Raw genomic sequence first — 25,907 nt, forward strand, 5'->3', positions numbered from 1 at the left:
AGTGTCTATGGCCCACACGCCCCCCAGGCAGGTGCTGCTGTGAGCGCAGGCAGGTGTGCGGGACGTGTCGCTTGTGTCTCTCTGGGGTTCTGAGGCGTGTGTGTGTGTACATGCATGTGTCCACAGTGCATCATGGTCTATTGTCTCTCCTGCCACGCCCCCTGCCAGGCATAAGTCCCTGTATCACCAGCTCTTAGAGTGGTCCAGAAGGCACCCACACTCAGTGCCACCAAACCAAGAGGAAAAGGGAGGCCAGCAGATCGAGCCCCTCTCTGTGGCTTCTCGGCCCCTGAGGGATCCCACATGGGTCCACCGGGGCTCCCACGTTGGGGCCGTGGCCATGCCTGCTACACAGAGTGAGCTGGGACCAGGACACCTGGGTCCTCCTTCTGCCTGTCGCAGAGTTTCCCAGACAGCACCAGGGAGCAGCCAGTTGGGGCAACCCAGGCATGCAGGCACAAGGAGTGAGCAAGGCCCCCTGATTCTGGGGACACTGACCACTGGACTCCATGTTCCAAGCAGCCCAGCCTCCATCCCAGCACCAGGAGGAAACACACACACACAAGGAAGCCTTCCACAGGCCCAGAGTTTACTGCTTGTGGCTCGACACAGCTGGGGTGTGTGAAGGGCCCAGGCGCCCAGTGCCCAGCGGGGCACTCTCTTCGCAGCCCCAACCAGGGTGGGAGCTGCTCACCAAGGGGAGACTTCTGGGCTGATGAGTCCTGGGTGGGTGTCGTCCTGGCTCAGGGCGTCCCCTGTGGCTCCCGGCTGGGGCTGGGCAGAGCGCTGAGTGGCTGGTCCCCAGTGATCAGGACTGGGGGGCAGGCCTCGGGTGGGATACAGTGGGCCTCATGCTCCACCAGGCCTGCAGGGCACTGGCAGCCGGGAACGCAGGGCCTCACGCAGTGGGCGGCCAGCTCCCCCAGGGGGACGTGCAGGTTGAAGCAGGTGCGGGGACAGGGCGGGCCACACTCATCGAACACAAAGCCACGGTCCAAGGGACAGCCCACTGCTGCAGGCAGAGTGGAAGGTAGAGTCACCAGGGCCCCTGGACACTGCTCCAGTTGCTGTGCTCACCCCTTGGGGACTCCCTGCACCCACCCTGTCCAGACCTGAGCCCCCAGGCTGCCCTTCCTGTCTGTGCAGCGCCTCCCCCAACCTGCACCTGGCATCACCCCCTCACCACAGAGCGTGGGCCCCCGCCAGGCAGGTGTCACTCCTGCCTGGCGACAGTGACTGGCATAGGCTTCGAGGGCATCACAGAGGCAGGCGTCGGCTGAGGAGCCAGGACCACAGGCACAAAGGTCATACACACAGGCAGCAAAGAAGGGCTCTGGGGGCACCACAGCGTGGCAGCGACTGAACGCGGAGGACTTCAGCACCCCACACCGGGCATTGGCCTCACGCCTGGCACGGTAACCTGCTGCCCGGCACGGATCCACCTCTTGGCCTGCGGAACAGGGCCGGCTAGGCCCTGGCCCCTCTGGGACCTAGGGGGATAGTGCCTGTGATGTGACAGCACCTCTGGCAGCTGACCTTTATGTGCTATGTTCTTCAAAGCACTTCCCACCCAGTGATTTGTTTTAGTCTCAAAAATCTGCCTGCAAGAACAGCAAAGGAAGGATCGCCTGCTTTCTCCTTGTCACCAGTTTACAGATGGACAGATCAAGGCCCAGAGTAGGTAAGTAACTTGACCAAGGTCACACAGCCAGTGAGTGGCTAAGCAGGGCTTGATGTTTAAGGTGATGACACCTCTTTCAACAGGCCACCTGGCCTCCTTCAGCACCATAAAGCCCTTGAACCTCCCTGAAAACTCAAAAGCCATCTTGTGTGACTCCTCAACTGCCTTTCCAAACCAGGGGCTGCTCTGAGACCCATGCTCAGATGTGCCTTCCACCCCCATCCCCAGTTCCTGTGCCACTCACCTGCCAGCTGTTCCCAAAGGCGGCCTCCGTGGGCAGGAACAGCCCCTCAGGGCCCTGCAGATCATCCTGGGCGAAGCCATTGAAGTTCCCACAGAGCCCACACATCTGGCCCCGGTAGGAGCCGGGCACACTCACCTCCACCTGGGACTGCCCATCCCACAGCACCTGTGCAGAAAGGCCTGGGATTGGGGTGTGGGCAAGGATAGGGACCCCAAGAGCCCCAGGGTCATCATGGCCCCATGCATTGTGTCAGCACGCTTTGTGCTGGAAGGGAGGGGAATGGACAGGGGAGGCTCCCCTTGGAAGGGACACTGTCTTGGCCAAAGGGCACATGCTGTGCCAGCCCTGGACAAAGACAGATGACAGGAGGACCTGCCTACAGCTCGTGCATGGGGGCACCTTCTCCTGTCAGCGTCCTTGAACTGGGCCCTGGGTGAAATGCAACCCACTCCAGGGATTCACTTTCTTGTAGGCATTGAGTCCTTACATAGGACAAAGCACAATGAAAGTCTGGATTAGAAGTGTGGACAAGACTAATTTTATGAATTTACAAGTTGATTCTTGCTCAGGGCAGGGAGGCAAATTACCCTTCCCCACAAGAGTTGGAAGGAAGCTCAGACACCACCTAGGAGACCTTAACTGACATCCTTCCCATCCCCACTAACCCCTCCCCCATTTAACTGATGAGAAAACTGAGGCCCAGAGAAGGTTGGGACCTGCCTAAGAACCCCAGTGTGTGGGTGGCTGAGCCAAGATTAGAAACCAGGCTCAGAACTCCTCCAGCTGCCCCCCAGCTCTCTGCTCCCTGTCTTGGGGATCAAGTAGCACTCCCTCCCCTCCGTGGCTTGTCTGGGCCAGGGAGGTAGCTAGCACCCCCACTCCCTCTGTTTAGATACAGAAGCCTAAACAGGATCGAGGTTTCCAGGCCCACAGCTGCACCTGGAGCCCGGGCTGGCCATGCAGGATCACGGTTTGTCCCCGCAGCTCCACGTACAGCAGTGGCTCCTGCAGGAAGGGCAAGGCCACCAGGCGCCCATCCACCTGAAAGAAAAGGGAGGTGGGAGGAGGGGCGACCTTGGGGCCCAGGGGTGGACAGCACAGGACCGACCTTTCCTGGTACCTCATTTCTGCTCACCGTGACCACTCTGCCCTGCAAAAGCCGCACCACCACGTCTCCCAGCAGCACCGCCACCTCCTGGGTCCAGGCCACGCTGATTCGACCTCTGTCATCATTGGTCACATGCACACTGTGTGCAGGAAAGGCCCAGGTGCCAATGGTGAGCTAGGCCGGGTGCAGGGGTTAGGGAGGAGGGGGGTGGGGTGTGCACCTGAAGTTCCCGCCGAGGCAGTCCTTGGCCAGCACGTAGCTGCAGCTGCCCTGGAAGTGCACGAGGCGCCCGTCGAAGGTGCGGTAATGCGGGTCTCCGAAGGCCATGCAGGTAGCCGGCCGGGGCAGACAGTGGGGGCAGCAGCTGCCGGGACTCAGGGCAGGGGCCTCGTCCTGGCCTCAGCCCCAGACACCGTGAGACACACCGCTCTCCCTGCCAGGCCCTTCGCAGACCCTCCCAGAGGACCGAGCACCGCCCAGGTGTCTCCAGGGGTCTGGGGACTCAGGCTCCCGGGCTCTCGGGCTCCCTGCGAGCAGGGTCAGGGCACCACCTCGTGGCCGCACCGGGAACAGCACCAGCCCGGGCCCTACGGCTCTCTGGTTGCTGCGGAGCCCAGCCTCCCTCTCCCACGCCTGGCCCCGTGGGACGTCGGTGTCACATGTCCTCTACCCTGCCCCCACAGCCTTAGACCTCGGCACTCACGGGGCCACAAGAGAGCTGCCGGCAGCGCTGGCTTTGGCAGCGTACGGTGCCCGCCACGCAGGAACAGCTGGTGCAGGCGTCGACGGCCCAGCGCTCCCCAGAGGCCACCTCTCTGCCCTGATGTACGCACGACTCGGTGGAGGCTGAGGGGACAGGAAGACAGGGAGGGTCAGCTGCCCCCTCCCACACTCCAGGTCTGACTTACCCCTCCCCCATGGTCCTGGCCCTAACCTTGGCATCGCTCACAGCAGCTGCCAGCCTGGGGCACCTTCGCCCAGCCCCGGGGGCAGGAGAGGGCCTAACACTCCTCCAGGTGGCACTCCACGTGGCCCGCTGAGGACAGACATCATAGCTCTGGGATTTCCTGGGGTCCCTGCCTCACACTCCTGGGGGCCTTCTGGGCGTGGTCTGAGGCAGCAGCCCCTTCTGCCCATGAGAACATCCACTGCACCGTTCAGGTGGGGGGTGAAACGCAGCCCGCAGCTCCCTGCGCCACACCGGGAAGCCTCTGCCCCTCAAAGACCCCATATTTGCCGGTAGAGTGTTGAATGCTCCTCCCTTTGCTCATCTATGAGGCCCTCCACCCTCCCACCCCCACTTCCCACTGACACGGCAGGTGCAAGCAATGCAGGCACTGCTGGGGTCCTGCCAGCTGTCACCATCTGCCACTCTCCGGCCATTGGCCTCCACCACGCATTCTAAGGAGGAAGAAATGGGATGGGCAGGCATACCCTCCCAGCTGCACCCTCCCTCCCTGGAGCTCACCCTGAGCTTCACAGTAGGGAAGCACCCGCCCCATTCCCCTGGCACCCTGATGGTGCTCCTTTCTTCTCCCAGCATCCAGAGGGCCTTGCACTAGTGCTTGGGGTGTCTGCAGCGTCCTAGAAACCTAGAGAGCCAGAGCCTGGGACCCACCTCTGAGCCGGCTGCCCACTCAGCAGTACAATGCCCTACTAATGTACCTGGCGTCCTGGTGCCCCTGACAAACCTCAAGCCAGGCCTTGAGAACCCAGGCTTCATCCCTGCCTCCTTCTGCCTCTTGGGTCTCTTCTGCACCCCGATGAACAGCCCCTCCATTTCTACCACAGAATGAACTCTGCATTCTGAGTGCTGACTTGGGATGCCCACATGGCCCACAAATGCCCCCCCTCCCCCCCCCCCCGTCTCCCTCTTGGCCACTTACCCCGGCACATGGGGCAGCAGCTCCCAGGGGGGGTGTGGCGCTCCAGCAGGGGACAGCTGAGCTCAGGACAGGGCCGGTGAATGCACAGCCATGTCAGGTCCTGTGAACACAGTAAGTGGGGAATAGCAGCTCTCCAGGAGGTGGTAGAAGCAGCAGGGCACGGTTGTGAACAGGTTGCAGGTGGGATGTGACAGTCAGGACAAGTGGGCAAATGGAGAGCCCCGGAGCTGCTGCACGAGAGCAGCAGCAGCTGGAGCCCATAGAGGAGGAGGAAGAGGGAGCTCTGAGAGTCCCCAAGGTAGGAGGGCTCACCTGGCACTGACATGTGTAGCAGGGGTCTGGTGGGGCCAGCTCAGACCCCAGCAGGCTCTCTGAGCAGTTTCTAAGAGCCTCTGTGAAGACAAGAACCCAGAGCAAGGACAGAAAGACGGGGCAGGGGTTAGAATTGCAGCTGTCCCCACCCCTTGTTTCCCCAGACTTCTTGGGCCCAGGGCACACTCATATCCCCGGCACCTTGACTCCAGGGAGGAGAGGTCCTCTTTCCCTCCAGTTGAGCAAAGTTTAGACTTTTAAAAAGAAGCTTTGCTAAGCTATTAGGGTGGGGGGCCTGGAAACAGACAAAGTGTGGCTTCCTTGGCCTGAGGTCACTAAGAATGGCCAGGCAGCCTGGCTTGCTCTCTCTTCCACTTCCTGCAAAAGTCTGGTAAAACAGCACAAAGCCAGGTGTCCCAGGTTCTAATCCTGGCGCCAGCACTCAGTGCCCGGGCCAATTTGGGCAAATTAATCCACCTCTCTGAGCCTCCATTTCCTCACTTGTAAAAATGGAATAATACTTACCTCACTGGGTAACTGTGAACATTAAATGAGATTCTGTTTATTAAGAGCACCAAGCATAGTGTCTGGCATGTATTAGGTGGTTAATAAATGTTAAAGTCGTCTTCCCTTCCCCTGATGCACATTCTAGCAAATGTTGATCACAGCAGCTCTCCCAGGGATGGTGGCGATGGCTGCACCGCATTACAAATATATTTAACACCATTGAACCGGACACTTATAAATAGCTAAGATGGTAAATTTTTCTGTGTATTTTATTTGTATTTACCACAATAAAAAAAAATGAAAAAAAAGGAGGATCAGAGTGTGATTATTATCATGGAAAGAATATATTTTATATGGAGAACAACATTAGCCTACGTTACAAAGTTAGGTGATTATTTCAGTGCCGGTGAACGACTAGAAGCTGAAACAATTGCCCCCACAGCAAATGTGAAATGACGGTGTTGGGTAAGCCACAAGTATTAAATATGGGAAACAGAAATTGGCTGTCTTTCCATATTTCTAATAAAAAAATGTAGCTGTTTTTTACTCCTACCCCAATCTTAAATCTTTTTTTTCTTTTCTTTCTTTTTCTTTTTTTCCCCCTTTTTCTTCACATGGATCTTGGAGAATGATCAATCTTAAATCTTTATTCTAAAATATCAAGCATAGCTTCCCCACCCTTGCAGGGCCACTCTGGGCCATCTGGTCCTGACATCTCAGCACAACTGCCACCCTGCAGCGCCACCTGCTGGGCAAGATGATCCACAAACTGCACCCACTTCAGGGAGGCAAGGGGTCCCTGCCTGCGTGGTCCCCAGCTCCCTTCGGGATGGCGCAGGCCTCACTCGCCGGGGCATGGGCTTCCAGAACAGGCCACTGGAGTCAGGAAAGGGCTGGGGCAGAGAGCCGGCTGGGGGTGGCAGCCCTCCCACATATCTACCCCTACACCCCTGGACTCACGGGCACAGGTGGGGCAGCAGTGCTGGGGGTCAGGGGGCAGGAGCTGGCTGGGGAGGCAGCCCACCAGGCTGGGACACTGACGCCGGTGACAGCGAAGGCTGGGAGGCCCCTCGGGGTGCAGCTATGAGAATAAGTGAGCAGGGGTGGGTCTTGGGCCATGAACCCATCAACGCCAAGAGTCGCCCCTTCCCTTTCATGGGACTCAGGTCCCTCCAAGCGGCCTGTTGTACCCTCCCGGGATGCGCCTCAGTGTCATCTAGACTTGCTCCTCACCTGGTGCCTTAATCCCCAGAGACGATGTCCCCCTCTTTTCCCAGTCACTGGGGCCTAAACCCTCATGTGCCCTTGGACCCTCCTGTACTGTCAGGACATTCTGCCGCAGCCCGCTACCTAACCTGACCCGTGGCGTCATTCACCTGCTCAAAACCCTTCCATGCTCACCTTTACCTTCCAAATAGAATCTCACAATGTGACCCCCATCTACTCTGCCCCATGCTTCTGCCAGGAGGGGCTGTCACCTGCTCCCTGGCACTCTGAACCCCTGTCCACATCTAGACCCACGCCTCCTGGCCCTGCTATCTCTGAGCCCCCACGTGCCTGCTCCACGCAGTGTCCAGCATGGCTGGACCTCACTCGGCTGCCTGCCTCCTCCCCTCAGCCCGGCCCCCAGCTGGGCGCTCCCCCTACCTCACAGATGCACACTTCGCAGGGGTCCGCCCCAGGCTGGAAGCTCTCCCCAGGTTCATACTTCCGCCCCTCGTGCTCGCAGTCTCAGGGGGTGGGGAGAGAGCAGAACAGGACCAGTGGCCTTAAGGCTGGCACAATGCCAGGGTGGGGCCCTCCGCCCCAGCCTCCCCCTGCCCCAGGGATTGGGGTGTGTACGAGAACGGAGGCCACTTCTCCTGGACTCTGCCACCCAGCCCAGCTCTAAGGCAGGGGCGTGTGGATCTGGGTGCACCCTCCCCACCCCAGGCTTCCGGTACCAGAGCATCGAGGGCAGCAGTCACCAGGCCCCTGCTGGGGCTCGGTGCAGGAGCTGACACACTGGACTCGGGCACAGGTGACAACGCCCTGGTGACATACGCAGGAAGAGCAGGGGCTGTCAGGGGGCACCCAGCTACTGCCTTCAGGGTGCTCGTCCCCATGAGCCAGACAGCCTGTGGGCCAAGGTGGGCAGCGGTAAGCCTGGAGCCTGGGATTGGACATCTGCCCTTGACCCCCTGACCCAGGGTGGTCAGCCAGGTATGTGGGTACCAGGAGGGGGTCTGTGGGATGTGACAGGAAGGCGAGGGCACAGAACTCCTGTCTGTGGAGGGGAAGGACACTAGTTGGGGTTGGAACACCTAGGTTCTAATCCTGTTCCACACCTGCCTGCCTGCTAGACCAAGCTCTGGCAGTAGGCACCGTCCATGCTGCCCAGCACCAGACACAAGCCCTGGCATGCAGCAGGCGTGGAATTAATGCACGTGGAATGAATGAATCGCTCCATCACCAACCATGTGCCCCAGGTAACTCAATGTTGTCAAGCCTCAGTCTCCTCAGCTGTTAAATAGGGATTTCATCTGTCCTGCCCTCCTCCCAGGACAAGTGAGATGCTGTGATGGTTTTGTGGAAGTGACATCATGTGGGGCCATGTGTGGGGCGAGGGGCAGCAGGTAGCTAAGAAAGGCTCATGCTCTGGAGCCAGATGGCCTGGATCCCATCTTGACTCTGCCGAGTGACCTTCTAGCTGAGTGACCACAGGCAAGTTATCTCCCTGCATCTCGGTGTTCTCATCTGCAAAATGGGAGTGATAGCAGTACTTATCTGATGAGATTGTTTTTTGTTTTGGGGGGAGGGGTTGAGACAGAGTCTCACTCTGTTGCCCAGGCTAGAGTGCGGTGGCATCAGCCTAGCTCACAGCAACCTCAAACTCCTGGGCTCAGCCACCCGAGTGGCTGGGACTATTGGCATGTACCACCATGCCTGCCTAATTTTTTCTATATATTTTTTTTAGTTGTCCATATAATTTCTTTCTTTTTTTTAAGTCGAGACAGGGTCTCGCTCTTGCTCAGGCTGGTCTCGAACTCCTGACCTTGAGCGATCCTCCCACCTTGGCCTCCCAGAGTGCTAGGATTGCAGGCATGAGCCACCATGCCAGGCCTGATGAGATTGTTGTGCTGATTAAATGAGATAATATATGTAAAGTGCTTAGTTTGGGGCCCTGGCATGCTCTGTACTCACTGAATGTTAAATATTATCGTTATGAACGGGGTGTGGTGAGGAAGAGGAGCAGCTTTGAGGGGACTGTAACCAACACATGGGAGGGGGCTGGGCTGGGCAGGCGGGGCGGGGAGAAGTAGGAGAAGCTGAAGGCAGGCAGGGGTCAGGAAGGTGGCAAACTCCAGGTGGGACATGGGGCCCCGGGCCTGAAGGGAGGGCCAGTGTGGGGGCAGGGTGTACCTCTGCAGCGAGGGCAGCAGCTGCCCTGCTCTGTGACCTGCAGCGGGCAGGGCAGGGGTGGGCACTGCAGCCGCACACAGCTGACCTGGCCGGCCTGCAGGAGAGGCAGATGCAGGTCAGTGGCTTGCAGCCTCGCCCAGGGCCCAGAGACAATGGGGCCAGCCCTCGCCTCGCCCTCCCCGCCATACCTGACAGCGACACTGCTCACAGCTGCCTGCAGGCCCCTCAAACTCCTCCCCATCCTGGTGCTCCCGGCCCTGAGAGAGGCAGCCTGTGGGGGACACTCCTCCTAGGTGGTGGGCCTGTGCTCCCTGCCCTGCTCTGCCCAACCTCAGGCCTGGCAGGGAGGGAGGGAAGGAGGGGAGAGAGGCGGGGAAGGGCTGGGGCTGGGGCACATGGAAGGCAGCTCACTGTGGCACACAGGGCAGAAGCAGGGGCCTGGAGAGGGGTGGGGGCAGAGAGCTGGGGGACATGGCTTCTTCTGGCAGTGCATGGAACCTTCCTAGGGGAGAGAGGTCATGCTGCCACTTCTGACTCTCAAGTCACTCTCTCACACCCTCAAACCAGGCTACACCCTGCCCCACGGTGGGCACGCCTCCTGGGCCTGCCACGCTCAAACCCCCACTCCCTTAGCCCAGGAGGCCGGAACCCAGTCCTGTCCCACAAGATGTCACAGGCAGCATGTACCCCTTGGGACATAGGTAGAAGAGACAGCCCCATTCTGGCCAGAGAGGACGATCAAGAGATGAAAGGTTGCCATGTTCCCAAAGGGGTCGCCTCACCTGGCAGGTGCAGAGGGAGCAGGCAGGGTCAAGCGGGTCAGGGAGGGTCTCTCCGGGGGCAGCGGTGACGCCGTGGTACAGGCATCCTGGCAGAGTGGGGAACACAATAGGAGGGCCGCCCTCAATGGAGAGCCCCCACTGGACACACACACACAGTGGGGACCTCTGCCAAAGCTGGGGACCTCTGCCAAAGCCCAGGGAGTCAGAGATGGAGAGAGAAGCATAGCCTGGCATGGCAGGGACAGTGGGGGCTGGGAGGAAAGGCAGTGGCCACAGATGGCAAATGAAGGGCAGCTCTCCAGGCAGTAAGAGTGGAAGGAGCGCAGGGAGGACATGGGGCCGAGACTGCTGGGAACATACTGCCCAGGTGGGCCGGTGTGGGGAGAGGAGAGGGAGGAACGGGCACACCTGGAAACCCAGGCGAGGTGGGCTGTGCCAGGGAGGATGGTGCTGAGGAAGCCAGGAGAAGAAGGAGGTTACCACTCCGGATTGGTGACTCCGGGGCAAGGGGAGCCAGTGAATGGTTTTGAGTATGGGGACATCCTTTAGGAAGGCAGAGGGACAATTACAGAGCAGGAAGATATGGAAGCCAGAGGACCAGTTGTTTGGTGAGTGCAACAAGTGTGAGGCGACAGCAGGGACAGAGGAGGGCGTGGATGGTGTGAGAGGAGTGGGGTGGGTGCTGGGGAAAGACTAGGGTGGCTGTCTATCTCAAGGGTGGGCTGATGTGGGAGCAGGAGGTCCCTGGGAGCCCCAGAAGGGGGATGGAAGGGGACGTGTGGCCCTACCCTGGCAGGTGGGGCAGCAGTGCCCAGACGGGGTGACGGGGTGGCTGCAGCCCAGAGGCTCACAGGGCCGGCGGCTGCAGGTCACAAAGCCTCCAAGGCAGGTACACAGTTTGCAGGGTTCTTGAGGGTCCAGGAACTCCTGGCTGCTCAGGTAGGACTCACCCAGGTACTCACAGCCTTCCAGACAGGAGCCAGCGGCAGGGAGGAGGGGCAAAAAGGGAGGGACACAGTCATGGCTGTGAGCTGGGACCGGGCATGCATCCACCACCTCAAAGGTCTAGCACCTGGCAGGAGAGGAGGGCACAGTCCAGGCCCAGGAGGCAAAAGAGTCTCAAGTGGGACAGGGTTTGCACTGGCCAAAGGGCAAACTTTCTCCCGACAGCCTGCAAAATATCTCTCTGTCCAATGTGTAGGAAAAAACCCACAAGGAATTTGTCCCCAGGGTTAAATACTCAGCAGGCACTGCCAGAAGGCACCAATTTTCCCAGCCACAGGAGAGCTGGAGTGGCCCCGGCAGGCTCAGTGACCCAGGTATCCCCTTCCCAGCACTCCTTCAGGCCCTCGGATTAATCAAGGAGGGCGTGTCCCGGTGGGGGCTTGCTCACCTCTTTAAAAAAGAGAGGGCAAGCCTCAGGCGCAAAGCCTTAGCCGGCTGCCGCAAAAGTATGTGACTAGAATTTAATGATATGTTTTTAATTGTATTCAATTTTATGGTAATCTATTCCTGGCAAGTCTAGTTTTCTATTTACAGTCTGACATAAAACTCCTTTCTAAATAAATTTAAATTAGTGAGTTAATTTGAAGAAAAATACCAAATGGATAAAATTACAGTTGGTAGAGCAGATATGGCCAAAATTGCTAGATAGTACAAGTGTGAGGGAAGACTGGGGAACTGGGGCTGGTTCAACTCTCTCTTTTTACAGGAGTTAAAATCAGGCCCAGAGAGGTGATGTAACTTGCCAAAGGCCACACAGCCAAATAGCACCAGAGGCAGGAGAAAATCTAGGCTTCAGTTTCAGGCTTTTCTCTTATTGTAATAAGTATTTTAGATCCAGTCTAGGTCAGTAAAGATGACTCTAACCCAGGCCTCTTGTCACCCCACCCTTCAGTCCGCAGGCCCCTGACGCTCACCGTCGCAGGCTGGGCAGCAGTCGCCCCTGGCGGGGAAGGGGCACTGCGCGGGGGCACAAGCCCTGCGCTCGCAGCTCACGCCGCCCGCCCAGCACAGGCAGACGTGGCACGGCGCGGCGGGCGATGGGAAGCGCTCCCCGCTGGCGAACTCCTTCCCCTGGTACAGGCAGCCTGCGGAGAACGGCGGGCTGGGGGCGTGGGGTGGCTCCCAGGCCCTGCTGAGGACACTGTCCGTGCATTTTTAATGGGAGCCTGACCCAAGAGGGGCGGGCCCGGGGAGCCGGGGCAGGCAGGGCGAGCGGGGACTGGGCAGGGGGCTGCCGGGCGGGAGGGGCGCCGCGGGGCGATACCGTCGCAGGAGGGGCAGCAGGGCCCCTGGCGCGGGTGGGCGCAGGGCGCGGGCGGGCAGGGCAGCCGCTGGCAGGACACGGCGCCGTCGAGGCAGAGGCAGCGGCGGCAGGGGTCGCCGGGCGGGGAGAAGTGCTCCAGGTGGCGCGCGGGCACTGCGCCGCCCGGCTGCGGGCAGCTGGCGGCAGGGGCGGCTGCAGCGAGAGCGCGGGTCAAGGAGCCGCAGGAACAGGCCGCGAGGGGGCTCGGGAGGAGCGGCGGGCCGAGGGGGCGGCTCCTACCCGGGCACTGCCGGCAGCACTCCCCCGGCGGCAGGACCGGCTCGCGACAGGACAGCGGCGGGCAGCGGCGGGCCAGGCACTGCACGTTGCCGCTCTGCGGATGGACAGATGGGCCACGCCAGGCCGGGTTGGTGGTGGGAGGCCCAGGAGACCACTGCTCCCACCCGCATCTCGGTGGCCCTCTCCTGGCCTCCCCCAGGTCCCACTTCCACGTCCCTGGGCTCCTGCTATCCAGGTCGCAGACTCACCAGACAGCGACACTGACGGCAGGGGTCAGTGGGGTGGGGAAAGTCCGCTCCGTTGGGGTACTCTTTCCCTCCGAAGGCACAGCCTGGGGGATGGGCAGCTGTGGGCCTGGAGAGAGCCACTCCCTCTCCCACCATGGCCATGCTGCCATCCTGGGGCCAAGCCACCGCAGGGCGCCCCCATCCCGTGCACCTCACCACTGCAGTCGTTCTGGCAGCAGGTCCCAGGCAGCGGGTGGGCACAGGGGGGTCTAGGGCAGGCGCGAGGCTGGCAGTGGGCATGGCCTTCCTGGCACTGGCACTCCTGGCAGGGGTCTCCGGGGTGAGAGAACCTCTCGCTGTCCACAAACGCCTGTTTCCCCAGGATGCAGTCTGGGCAAGGCCAGTAGGGGCAGGAATGGGAGCACAGCCTGACAGTCCCTCCACCCCTGGAGCCCAGAGACACTGCGAAAGTGCCCAGGTGGAAGCTGTCCGTGCAGAGGGAGAGCAGGCGGGGGCTGTGCACACACGTGTGCAGGCATGCACGTGCTTCTGAGCTCATGCCTGTGTGTGTGCATTTGAGGCCATTGACCTGCAGGGGCGTGTGTGTTTCTGAAGGGAAGACCGAAGATTACACGTGTGTGCCTGTGTGTGTGACACACCCTGTAGTCTCCATTTGGGCAGGGACATGTGCCATGCACGCAGCACCCAATCTCCTACATGGCGGGCTCAAACTTTGCTGCATGAAGCTGTGTTCTACAGGTACAGGTGTACAGGGCCAGGAGGCGGGTACTGGAAGAGGAAACTGAGGATGGGAGGGGAGGGTAGTGTAGGAACACGAAAGGATAACAAATCTCTGCTCTCCCACCCACAACCTGTGTGTTCCAGAGAGTTCTAAGCTGTGTGAGACTGAAAATGATTCAGAAGGCCATTGCTTTCTAAGATACCTGCTGGCCCACGGGGCCATGGGACAGCAGGATCCCCAGCCACCCAGCACAGTAAACCATACCTGGGCACCTGGGGCAGCACTGGCCGGGTCCACTCTGGGGCCTGGCACAGGTTGTGGGAGGGCAGTCGACCAAGGAGCACCTCACAGTCCCATCCTGGAGCAGGGGAGACAGCAATGGGGGTGGGCCCGGGAGGGGCTCTGCACGGGGCACCAAGCCTCGGGAGGTACCTCGCAGCGGCAGGTGTGGCAAGGGCTGTCTGCGTCAGTGAAGTTCTGCCCATTGGCATACACTTGGCCGTGGTAGGTGCAGCTCTCACAGCTGGGGCAGCAGGCACCTGGGTGGCGCAGGCTGGTCAGGGCGGGCCCAAAAAGCGGGGGAAGGAAGCCAGGATGGGCCTGGGTGCTCACCAGGGTGCTGGGTGGGGTTCTGGCAGGGGGCTGGGGGGCAGGGCACAGCTCCGCACACAGGCTCCCCATCTTGACAGGAGCAGGTAGTGCAGGGCTGGCCATCAGGCTCCCACTGGACGCCCTCGGCAAACTCCTCTCCATCCAGCACGCAGGCTACAGTAAGAAGGGTGTCACAGAGCAACCGAACACCTCCTGCCCATCCCTGTCCTTCCCAGAGCATGGGGACCCTGGCTTCACCATCCCCACCAGAGCCTCTGAACACACTGCACAATGGCTAGTGGACTTAGCAGCCCCCTTCCCCTTGCAGGGAAGGGACACCCTCCACCCCCAGCCCTGCGGAGGCAGCGCTTCCTGCCCCGAAACACACACACCTGGGCAGAGCTGGGGGCCGGAGGCAGGCGGGGCACAGGGGGCAACCGGGCACTCCTGCTCCTCACAGGAGACCTCGCCAGCCTAGGAGGGAGACCCCGTGAGAGACCTTCAAGGAACGGGCCAGATGCGGGCGTGAGAATGCGGCACTGCCTACCTGGCAGGAGCAGCGGACGCAGCGGCCACTCTCTTGCAGTCTGAAGGTCTCCCGGCTCTGGTACTGGTGTCCCTGGTACTCACAGCCTGGATGGGAGCACAGGATGATGGCGGCACAGGGCTGGAGGCCGAGGGGGAGCCTCATGCCACCCCAAGGCTTCCCCGAAACCCTCACAAGGACCCACCCAAATCCTCCAGCAGGCCCCGCGGGTCCCCCCCAACACACCACAGAGTGTGGCCTGCCACGGTGTTATCTGCCACGAGAAGGTGAGGTGAGGACTCACCTGTAGGAACAGGTGCTTAGGTCCAAGGGAAGCAACCCCCCACACCTGGAGCCTCTCTCAGGCCAGTGTCTGCCTTCCCGCAGTGACCCTGACCCTCACTCACCGTCACAGACCGGGCAGCACTGCCCAGGGATCCTGCCTGGGTGTCTGCAGGGCACGGGCGGGCAGGGCAGAGGCTCACACTGGACACTCCCGTTCTATTGCAAATGGACGGTGAGAGGCAGGCCGGGAAGCCACCCCCCCATGCCAGCCCCCCAAGCCCCCGCCAGGCAGCCACACTCACAGCACAGCGGCAATGGGAGCAGGGGTCCCCGGAGCCCACGGGCTCCCCGCTGCGGTGCTCTCGCCCATTCAGGAAGCAGCCTGTTGGGAAGAGGTGCCTCAGATGTCCCCAAGGACCCTCACTGCCCACTCCTGCCTTCGTGGGAGACCCGAGCTGGGCAGCCCTCAGCTCTCTGAGCCACCAGGGTGCCCTCTGAGCTCAGGACGCTGCTCCACCCACAACTCACCATCACACACGGGGCAGCAGGTGCCCGGGAGGGGCCGGGCAGGGTACGGGCACAGGCTGGTGCATTCCCGCTGGCGGCACTGGATGTGGCCCTCCTGGTGGGGGGAGGGTGGGCAGGCGAAGGGGCTGTCAGGGCTCAGCCAAGGGGCAGAAACAGTGTTCAAATCCCAGCTATCCACTTATTAGATGTTGTTATGGGTTGAATTGCATCCCCCTACAAATTCATATATTGAAGCCCTAACCCCCTAGGACTTCAGAATGTGACCTTATTTGGAAATAAGGTTGTTGGAGATGTAATTAGTTAAAATGAGGTCATACTGGACTAGGGTGGAACCCTCCTCCAATATGACTGGTGTCCTAAAAGGGGGAAATCTGGACACAGGCACACGCACTGGGAGGCAGAGATCTGAGTGTTGCAGAAGCCAACACTGCCAGCGATCACCAGCACACCACCAGACGCCAGGGCAGAGGCCTGCACCAGCCTCCCTCCCGGCCCTTGGAGGGAACCAACTCTGCCAACAGCTTGATCTCAGACTTCTGGTCTCCACAACTGGGAAAAAATACATTCCCGTTGTTCAAGCCACTCCGTGATACTTCGATACAGCAGCCACGAGAAGCTAAACAGACCTATAGCCTAGCATGTCACTTCTGCTCGCTGTGGCTCAGTTTACTCATCTGAAAAATGTGGACAATGATAGATTGGCTCTCGTAGGCTAGTTACAGAAGTGAAATGAAATAAGGTGTCTGGAAGCTGGTACTTAACACAGTGATGACTCCCCCATGGGCTGTCCCAAACAGACCTATCCCTCAAATTCACACCCACATTCCTGCCTCACCAGGGTCTTCTCAGGGGGAGGGGGTGTCAGTGTGGACAAGGAGGGGGAGGACATGGTTGCAATGGGGTTGGGTGCCCATGGTCCTCACAGCAGAGTCCTTAGTCCTTAGCAGGCTACCAGGAAGCTCCAAGGTGCTGGCTTCAGCCCCCAGGAGCACAGACCTCCTCACGTGCCTGCCTGGATATCAGGGCCCACATGGCCCTACCTTTCTCCCCAGGTTTTGCCCTTCCTTGTCCCTGTACCTGGGCACCTGCCCCAGTGCTCCCTGCACAAACCCTGCTTGTCCTCAACGGCCTAGGTAAGCACGACTCCACGAAGATGTATAAATCTGTGCTGCCCAATAGAAATACAATGCAGGCAACTTATGCCATTTACTTTAGTTAAAAACAAACAAAAAAACAGATGAAATTAGATTTTAACGATATATTTTGTTTGACCCAATATTTCAAAAATGTCATTTCAACATGTAATCAACATAGTGGATTCATGGGATATTTTGCATTCCTTTTTTTGTACTAAGTCTTTAAAATACGACATGTATTTTACACTGATAGCACATCTGAATTTGGACCAGCCACATTTCAAGAGCTCAGTAGCCATGTGCAGTAGTGGCCACAAGGTGCCGCGAGTCCAGCTGTGTTTCTTCCTCCTTGAAGCTTTTGCGGCCCATCCCACCCTGCCCCGCCTCTCTCCTCCCTTGGCTTGTGAGCACCTACTGTGCCCAGAGCTGGGTATACAGTCCCCACCCTCCCAGCACCCAGGACTAGGTGTCCTCCCTCTGGTCCCCTCCCAGTGCCTATGGCATGGGTTCAGTGGAATGAAGGAATGAACATGGTAGGCCTGAGGGACCTTGGAGGTGGGGGAGACAGCCCAGGAGCAGCCTCAGCACTCACCAGGCACCTGCAGATCTGGCAGGGGTCTCCCAATGCGGTCCATTCTTGGCCATGCTCCCAGTGAGAGCCACCTTCTGTGCAGCCTGGGATTGGGGGCACAGAGAGGAGGCCTGGTGGGAAAGGCCTGAACCCCAGCCTTGGCCTATCCCCACCCTCAGCCTGCCCCCACCCTCCTCCTTGGCTCTCTCCTGAGCCGAGACCAGATGGGGTCACGCTCTGCCTAAACTGCTCTGTGGCTCCCACTGCCCCAGGTAGGGTGAGGCCCAAACTCCTTAGCCTGCCCTTTCCCAGTACATAAGCTTTGGCTATTCCATTCATGCCTCCTTGCGTCTTCCTGCCTAACGCCGACCCCACTGTGCCGGTTCCAAGCCTTTGCTAGGGCTGTTCCTCTTCTGGGAACGCCCTCTGCCTTCCTTGGCCCTTCACCAGTAAGGGCCACCTCAGGAGCACTACCCCCAAGGCTGCTTTCCCTGCTGTGTCCAGGCTGGATCGGGTCTCCTTCCTCTGAATCTCCCTGGTACCTGGTGTCTGCTCCTATTCCAGCCCTTGCCATGTGACAGCATTTTGCATTCTTGTGTGACTTAGTGTCACACTCTAGTGTCATCCTTGAGGGCTGACCCGTGTCTTATGTGTTTGAGGAGCACAAAGCAGATAATGAACATTTACTAAGTAGTACTGTGAGGTATAGGACATCATCACCTGCACCTTACAAATGGGGAAACTGAGGCACGGGGTCACTTAGTTATACACAAGCACAAAGTGACACAGTGGCAAGGGCAGAATGTGAGCTCATGTGTTCCAGCTCCAGCATAGGCCTAGATGGGCATTGCTCCCCCCCTGACCAAACCCCAACAGAGGCCAGCAGGGTGGCTCTGGGGTTTGAGAAATGGTATGAACACCCATGTGTGGCTCCACCAGACAAGGACCAGGGGCTCTCACCTGGGCAGGTTGGGCAGCAGTGCCCAGGCCTCAGGACTGGCTCAGGGCAGCGGCTGGGTGGGCACTTGATGGGCACGCAGCGAACCAGGCTCCTCTGTAATGCACCAGTGTCTGTGATGCCCGCAGGCCTGGCTCCCAGGGAGGGCATGGTGGGTAGGTGTTGGGTACCCTCGGAGGAGTGGGGCGCAGGACAGAGATGGAGAGAGAGCCTCACTGGCACCAGCTCTCGGGAGGCATAAGAGGAGGCTGGAAGAGTGGCAGGCATGGCCCAGGGAAGGGCAGGGGTGTCCAACGAGGAGCAGGGCCTGGGCAGAGGTGGCAGGTGGACTCACCAGGCAGGAGCATTGGAGACAAGGGTTGGAGCTGGACAGGAAGTTGGCCCCTTCCTCATAAAGCTGCCCCTCATACTCACAGCCTAGGGACAGTTGCCAGGATGATAGGTGGGTCACCAGAGAGCAGGGTGGGTGGACGTCACCCAAGGGAAAGCATGACCCCAAGTAGATACTAGATCTTCTGGGGCTGAGGGGATGGAGGGGCAGTGCAGAAGGTCACCTGGCCGGCAGACAGGGCAGCACTCCCCAGGTGGGGTATAGCTCTCCAGGCAGTTGAGCTCTGGGCATGAGGGCCCCTGGCACCGCACGGTCCCTGCCTGTAGGGCAGACAGTGAGCCCTCCCACCCTTTCTCCCTCCCTCCCTCTCCCCTGCCCAAGCCAGTTATGCTGCTGGCCTAGGCAGCTCTACGCCCTGATGCCTGGGCAGCAGCAGCAGTCCCATCTCACTCCCAGACTGGGCTTGCACAGCCAGACCTGGGCTATGCCAAGCAGCAGGGACCTGGGTGGTGGCTGGGGCCAGCCCCTAATTCCCTTACCTGGCAGGTGCAGATGACACAGGGCTCTGGATGCCATGTTTCTCCAGCCCTGTGGCCTCCAGGGCAGCCTGCAAACCCAGGCCCCCAAGTGAGAGACTGGGTGCCACATCAAAGGAGCACCATTCAGATGGCAGTCAGCAGATTTTCATATTTATTATACTACAACTGTCCAGCAGATGACAGTAAACTGCCTGACTCCAACATAGTATATTTCCATTATTTTACAACAGATGGAAATAAAGTGTCTTCCCGAGAGTGATGCCTTTTTCATTTCCCCAAAGGCAACATATAGGCTAACAGTGGCCCTGAGGCACCACATGCCCTGAAAGCTGTGTGTGTCCCTTTCCTCTGAGTTCTGTCAACTACCAAGGCTTCAGTCCTCATCTCTGGTGCAGATGCCCAGGCTGCACTTCCAGACCTCGCTGGTCTCAGTCCTGTCTCACCTTTCACGCTACCAGGGCGCCCAGTTAAATTTGAATTTCAGATAAACAATGCATAAATTTTTAGTATAAGAATGCTCCCAATATTGCATGGGATATACTTATACTAAAACCTTATGCATTGTTTATTTGAAATTTAAATTTGACAGGCATCCTTCATTTTTATCTGCCAAATCTGGCACCCCTCCCTCACCGTGGGCCAGTAACACCCCAGCTCAGCCATGGCCCCCTCTTCCTCTCAGCTCTCTCCACACCCCTGGCACCTCTGCCCTCCTACTTTCCCAACTCAGCCTCCACCATTCCATGGGATTGAACAGCCACCAGCTCCTGCTTGTTCTTTAGAAACACCCCCCTTTCTGCAGCCCTCTGCCCCCCTAGCTCCATGCCTAGACAATGCTGTGGCAGCCCCCTAACTGGGCTCTCTGCATCTAGCCCATGCCAGATGAAAATTCCTAAAACACCTCTTCCACCACACCATACTCTGGCTCTTCAGCCTTCAGTGGCTCCCCACTGCCCACAGAAGAAAGCCCAAACTGCAAGGCTTAGAGCAGCCTGTTCCCACAGCCCTTCCCAGACTGACTTCCTGCAGCACACCTCTTCCCACCCTGTCCTTGTGCCCAGAGGACCCTCGAGTACTTCCTCTCCTTTGGGTGGTGAAGTCCCACATTCCCTTGAAGATCGGCTCAAATGACCCACAGTCTGCAGAGACACCCTGACCACCTGGATGGCCTTCCCTGCCCTCCTGTCCCTGCTCTGGCAAAGCACGTACTGTACTGCTTTCTGGATCCCCTCTTACTACGGTCATTGCATCTGAAATCTAGGGTTAGATTAGTTAGAACTGTATCTTCTCAACTAGATTAGAAGCTCCCTGAGGGCAGGAAAAAGATGGTTTGTCTGTTTCCCTTGTAGTGTCTGGCCCAGTCCCAGGCCAGAGCCGGTGTCTGCTGACTTGAGCCCGGGCTCAAGCAGCCATGGGCTGCTGTCAGAGGCAGTGGGCAGGTGTCCCACACTCGGGCACTCTCAGGTGGCAGACCATGGCTGTGGGTCCCAGAGTGCGTGCAGGACGTGGAGCGGGACTGGCAGGAGGCTGACCTGGTTCGCAGTGTGGGCAGCATGCTCCGGGCTCAGGGCAGGGTCCTCCTGGGCATGGCTTCTGGGTGCAGGCTATGGCTCCCTGCTGTGGGAAGCAGATGAGGTGGCTGCACAGGCCTCAGAAGCCCGGAGGGCAGGGCCTCCAGCGTCCAAGCCTCACCCAGGCTGGGATGAGTCAGAGGAGCCAGAGGAGGAGTTGGCTTTTGGTTCGTGGGCTACCCTGGGTGTAAGGGCAGAATAGAGACGTCCTGCGCCTCCCCCCTCCCTGCCCCCATCATCTCCTGATGCTCCTGACCCCTGGAAACCATCTCTTCCAGGTGCCCACCAATTCCCCAGAGTGGAGAGAGCCTAGGAAGAGGACTGAGGGCTTTCTTGATGGAGGACGGAGGAAGGGAAGGCCAGAAGAAGGTGGCCGTGGAGCCAGGTGAGAGAGAACAGACAGGCGGGGTGCTGAGGTAGATGACAGGGGCAGTGGAAGAGTGGGGACAGTGAGGGTCACACAGGTGAGGGAGTGATATCCGAAGGCAACCAACTACATCCTCTGCCCTCCATGCCACTGCTTGTCAAATACAAATCGAGGGGTTTGGGGGCCCCCATAGCGTGCATGGAGGTGTCAGCTGAGGGCCATGGAGGCAAGGTGTAGGGAAAGGGCAGGTGGACCCATTACGTGACATCTATCACCCCAGCTGTATCAACAGGTGAGGGAGACAGGCACGGGACATCCAGGTGGGTCACAGCAGCTCACCAGGCAGCGGCAGGTGGTGCAGGCATCTGGGGAGAAGGTCTCCCCATTGCCATAGCTCTGACCATTATGGCTGCAGCCTGAGAAGACAGTACTGTCACTCAGGCACCCAGAGCCATCTGCAGGCCCCAAGGTGGCCCCAGCTGGTGGATGGGCTGGCACTTACCATGGCAGTGGGGCAGGTGGGTCTGGGGGCCACAGTGCACGGCCCCATCCTGGCAGGTGCAGGCCGTGCAGGCGTCAGGCTCCCAGCGGGCACCCTCAGGCCAGGCGCGCCCCAGCCCCCAGCACTGGGGAGGCACCGGGTGGCACTCGCAAGCCTCCAGCCGCTGCACCCTCGCCTTCAGGTCCTCATTCTGGGGGGAGAGGGCAGGGGGTGGCAGGCTCTGGCTCAGCCTTCCCCACCACCTCCCACAGATTTGTGGGTGCAAAACTGAGGCAGGACGAGAAGGAAATCTGACAACTCCAGAGCAGAGGTGGGTCCCCCTCCATCAGAGCCCAGCTCACACAGGGGATCATGGGCCCCCAGACCTCTCCTTTGGATAGAATGGGCACCCAACTTCCCATCCCAATAGTTAAAGACTTCTTTCCTCATCCAAAACCTTTCCTGATGATGTCTTATATATAATCACTCCATAACATTTCCCAAGAAACAGTATGAAAATCTGGGTGACAAAACAAATACCCTGGAGGGTCTCCATTTGTGTGAAAGAGTTGATGTTAAGAACTATTCAGGTAAGAGCCTCTCCATGTGCATTTAAAACAAAACTCTATTTTAGGGCCTGGGTCCCCCAAGCCCAGCCTCTTATCTCCTTCCTCCCCCAGCTCAAGCTGCTTCCAGGGTACCTGCTGTCTGAGCTCCATCACTGCAGCCTCCAGCCGCCCAAGCCTCTCTCGCAGGGGGCGGCCCTGCTCCTGGGGGCCGCCAGCAGGGGCTGAGGAGTGGGCAGGCGCCTGCTGCTGGTGGGTGTGGGTGTCAGCAGGCTGGGGGGCCTCCCTGGGGACGGCCCCACCTAAAGGGCACAAGAATCCTGTGTGAGCTTAAGGACGAAGGGCTGGCCAGGTTTCCTGGTTCTGTCCTCTGAACCACGCGGGGGAGGAGGGTCATCCTGTGCCTCCTGTCCGTGTCCACCTGCCCTCACCACGCAGGGAAGGAGATATGGTCTGTGGGGCGCAGCCGTGAAAGCTGGGAACAGGGGCATGGGAAGAGGAGGAGGAAGCCCTGAGTGGACAAAAGTGTCCCAGACCAACTTTCCCTCCTTGTCAGGGTGAGCCCCAGGACCCCGACCCACTGGTGACACAGGGCAGCATCCAGACCAGGGCCTCCCTGCAGCCTGCCCAGACTCTGTGAGGGTCCCCAGCCATGGCAGGCCATGGCAAGATCATCCATCCTCTTTGGGGCCAGGAACTTGGCCAGGGATGGCCTGGGGATCTGACATGCCATGCTGGGAAGGCCCAGACACCAGCGCAGGCTGAAATGCAGGGGAGGGTAACAGCCCTGTGCAAGGTGGCGCCACATTAAGGTGCCCTGGCCAAGCTGAGGGTCTTTTCAGAGAGCACGTGAGTAGCCCCCAGCCTCTGACTGCCTGTCTACACCTGTCAGAATGGGTGCCCCTCCTGGAGAATGTGCTCAAGGAAGGACAACTATTTCCTCTGTTCCCACCCCAACGCCTGACCACTGTTTTCCAGGCCTGGGGTGGAGGTCCTGGTGGTCCCCATGTTGGGTGGGCTGGATTCCAGAAAGCAGGACTTGGCTGCATTTCCTGAAGGGTCTGGGGAAAGTGCTGGCAATGTGCCCGCTAGCCTTCAGCACACCAGGCAGAGGAAAGACAGCCTGTCCCTGGTTCTAGATGACACTATGTCCAGGGAGGGGGGAGGGGCGCCTCTGAGCACAAGCCTGGGCTGGGCAAGGCCAGCCACTTTCACCTTCTCTCTTCTCTGTAGCCAGGACAGTAAAGGCAGGAGGGGAACAGGCAGACAGGACCCCTCCCCCAGGTGCGGGTGGCCGGGCAGGGAGGGTCTGGAGGAAGGCGGAGTGCCGGGTCTTTCCCACAGCAGCAGCTCATTAGTCAGGCTGGACCTGGGGTGGCTAAAAGGGTTTCTCACGGACACTAGGCCTGTGGGGCAGAACAGTGTCACCCACTCCGCCTGCCACTGCCACCACCAAGGGGAGAGGAGATTCTAGTCCAAACCCCAGCTTGCCCTCTTCCAAACCTGCCTTGTCCTGAGCTCCGGGCGTTGGTAATGCCATCCCACTACCCAGTCTCCTAAGACAGAAATCTGAGCCTCGGCCCCCCAGCTCTTTTGTACCCCTCCAGAATCCCATCAGTCTCTGGTCTCCTTCAGCTGTCCCCTAATCCATTCGTCCCTCTCCCATCCTCTCCCCACTGTCCTCATTCAGGAGGCTAAAGACACAGGGCCCCTGCCTCCATCTGCACCTCTTCTCTCTGCCGACCCTTCACCTAGCGCCCCGGAGGCTCCCAGCAGCAAGTTCCCGCCACCAACCTGCTGTCCCCCACGTCAGAGGTTCTAATCCCCAGGCATATGGCAGCATCCAAACCTCTGTGCCTGTCCCCATCGCCATCCCTTGTGCAGGGCAACCTGTCCCCTGGAACAGTATTCTGTCCTGGCACGGTTCCTGTACCCAGCTCCTTCCCAACTGCCAGGAGGCGGTCAGGGATGGGGTCTCAGCACCTGAAACCCTCTGCCCAGGCTAGACTCCCGCATCGCCTACCCCTCTCTCCGGGAGCACTTCTCCCTGCCACTGCTCCAGTCCTGCTTGGGCAGACACAAGAAGGGGGCTGGGGGAGGCTGGGGAGACCCGCATGCAGACAGAGCTCCTGACATTGGCACAAACCTGGTTGTTCCCACAAACCGTTCTGCTCCCCGCCCAGCCCCTACGCTGCGCCCTCCGTTCCTGCCTGTCCCCTCCAGGAAGGGCCAGCACACAGACTCAAAGTCAGCTCCCATAGCCGGCCTCCTTAAACTCCGCTTTCTCAAGATAAATAATTAACTTCAGACTCCCAGATGCCGGCGGGGCAGCCTCTCTCTTCCCCCACTCCTGGCCGCAGGACTCCCTCCCGAAACGTAGCAAGAGGGCCCCCTCCGCGTCCTGGACCCCCACGCTGCCCACTCCACCACCACCGACGGGGAGGACCGAGCTGGCTGGGAGGCGCGCGCCCCCCGCGGCTGGGGAAGCAGCAGCCCCCCAGATCTCACCGCCCGGCTGCTCAGACGGGCGAGCAGGAGGTGGGGGCGCGCCCGGCCCCCCCAAGCCCTTGGCACCCCAACTCACCTCCCGCACCCAGGGCCAGCGCCAGGCTCCCCAGCCGCAGGAGCAGGGGCAGCAGGGCCCCCGCCATGCTGGCTCCGCCTCGCTGTCTGTCGTCACGGCTCGGCAGGCGCTGGGGGAGGCGGGGTGGGGAGCCACAGGCCGCTCCCACCCAGCCTTTGTTCAGGGAGAGCTCATCCCCCCTGCGCGCCCCCTCCCCCATGGGCACCGCCACCGCCGGGGCGCCCGGCCTGACCCCAGAGGGCAGCCGCAGCCTCGCAGGAAGCCGGGCAGCCCTTGTCTCCTGCATAGGATCCAGGAGGAGGCCCTGAAAATAAACCCAAGTCCACCATGCTCGGGATCCAGGAAAGCCCCTCTCCTGGGCCCTGGGAACACCCCTTTACAGGAGCAGCAGACTGAGCAGGGTTCAAATCCCTGCCTGGCCAATTCCATGTGGCCTTAGATCACTAACTTCCCTGTGCCTCAGTTTACCTGTCTGTAAACTGGGGATCCCATACCTTCTTTATAGACTTGCAGTGAGGATTAAATGAGATTATGTACACAAAGAAGTGAGGGAAGTGGCAGGCACATGGTAAGTACTTGGTAAATAATTAGTAACAGTAAGTGTTACTCCTGGTCTCTGAAATCAAGGACACCCAGTATGCTCCTCTCTCTGCCTCTAAGTTTCTTTCCTGGACTCCACTCACCACCCCTACCCACCCCAGCAGCCCCAGGCTTGACCCCAAACACCTCCCTTCCCAGGCTCTGGGCCCTGAGCTCAGCAGGCAGAGGAAGTGAGGGAAGCTGTCCACGTGGGCTGCAAGGCTGGGACACTCCTCAGTGCAGCTGGGAAGCAAAGGGCTGGGGCCCCAAGCTCTCAGGCAAAGAGGGACATTGAGGGCGGGGCTGTGAGTCCTGCCGAGGCAGTCTCCCTCCAGGCCATAAAGACCAGAAGTCAGAAGCCACCCCCTCCCCCCAGCCCAGGCAGAGACTAAAGCCCACTCCTCATGTATCTTAAGGCTTCAGTGAAGAGCAGTTTGCCCCAGGGGGAGGGTGAGGCTGTGATCAGTGCTGAGCCCTAGCCCTGGTGGCCTAGAGCTGGGGTCACAGAGCGGAAAGCCAGGGCCAGCAGGCCAAGACAGGAACGAGGAAGTGGCAGCGCTATTCCTACAGGGTTTAAGGAAAATGATTTGGGTTCGCTGGTTGCCAGGCTAAGGCAAGTCCTCTGGGAGGCTGAGTGGAGAAGCTGAGAGCCGACTCGGCCCAAGGCTGCCAGATGATCCTGGTCTGATGCTTGCGGCTCTGTGACCTCAGGCAAGTCATTTCACTTTCCCTGGCTGATTCTTCCTAGCTGTGACTGGAGGCCAAGGACACCCACCTCATAGTTTGTGAAGGTTACTGAATTAATGCCAAGAGAGCACTCAGCATGGGGCCCAGCACAGAAGTACCAGCACTTAT

The 25,907-nt window shown here is 59.5% G+C and overlaps 1 protein-coding gene across 1 annotated transcript; it reads right to left on the reverse strand.

Moving 5' to 3' along the window:
* Positions 1-572: 572 nt before the first annotated feature.
* On the reverse strand, positions 573-24,554 carry KCP (kielin cysteine rich BMP regulator). Its single transcript, XM_076006602.1, is given in 40 exon segments — positions 573-1,012; positions 1,184-1,490; positions 1,926-2,090; positions 2,865-2,966; positions 3,061-3,172; positions 3,254-3,426; positions 3,737-3,879; positions 3,968-4,069; positions 4,342-4,434; positions 4,920-5,019; positions 5,232-5,311; positions 6,699-6,819; positions 7,386-7,468; positions 7,682-7,855; positions 9,141-9,234; positions 9,329-9,411; positions 9,552-9,642; positions 9,923-10,008; positions 10,711-10,887; positions 11,842-12,012; positions 12,192-12,383; positions 12,471-12,564; positions 12,719-12,801; positions 12,914-13,087; positions 13,704-13,797; positions 13,872-13,978; positions 14,052-14,204; positions 14,423-14,504; positions 14,578-14,663; positions 14,964-15,057; positions 15,144-15,223; positions 15,370-15,463; positions 17,098-17,180; positions 18,037-18,130; positions 18,369-18,451; positions 20,437-20,521; positions 21,182-21,258; positions 21,345-21,534; positions 22,025-22,191; positions 24,474-24,554. Coding segments are annotated over 40 exon segments (4,905 nt in total). The 5' UTR covers positions 24,541-24,554; the 3' UTR covers positions 573-743.
* Between the last annotated feature and the right edge of the window lie 1,353 nt (positions 24,555-25,907).

The sequence above is a fragment of the Microcebus murinus genome, chromosome 9 (assembly GCF_040939455.1).
Source record: "Microcebus murinus isolate Inina chromosome 9, M.murinus_Inina_mat1.0, whole genome shotgun sequence".
Classification (NCBI taxonomy): Eukaryota; Metazoa; Chordata; class Mammalia; order Primates; family Cheirogaleidae; genus Microcebus; species Microcebus murinus.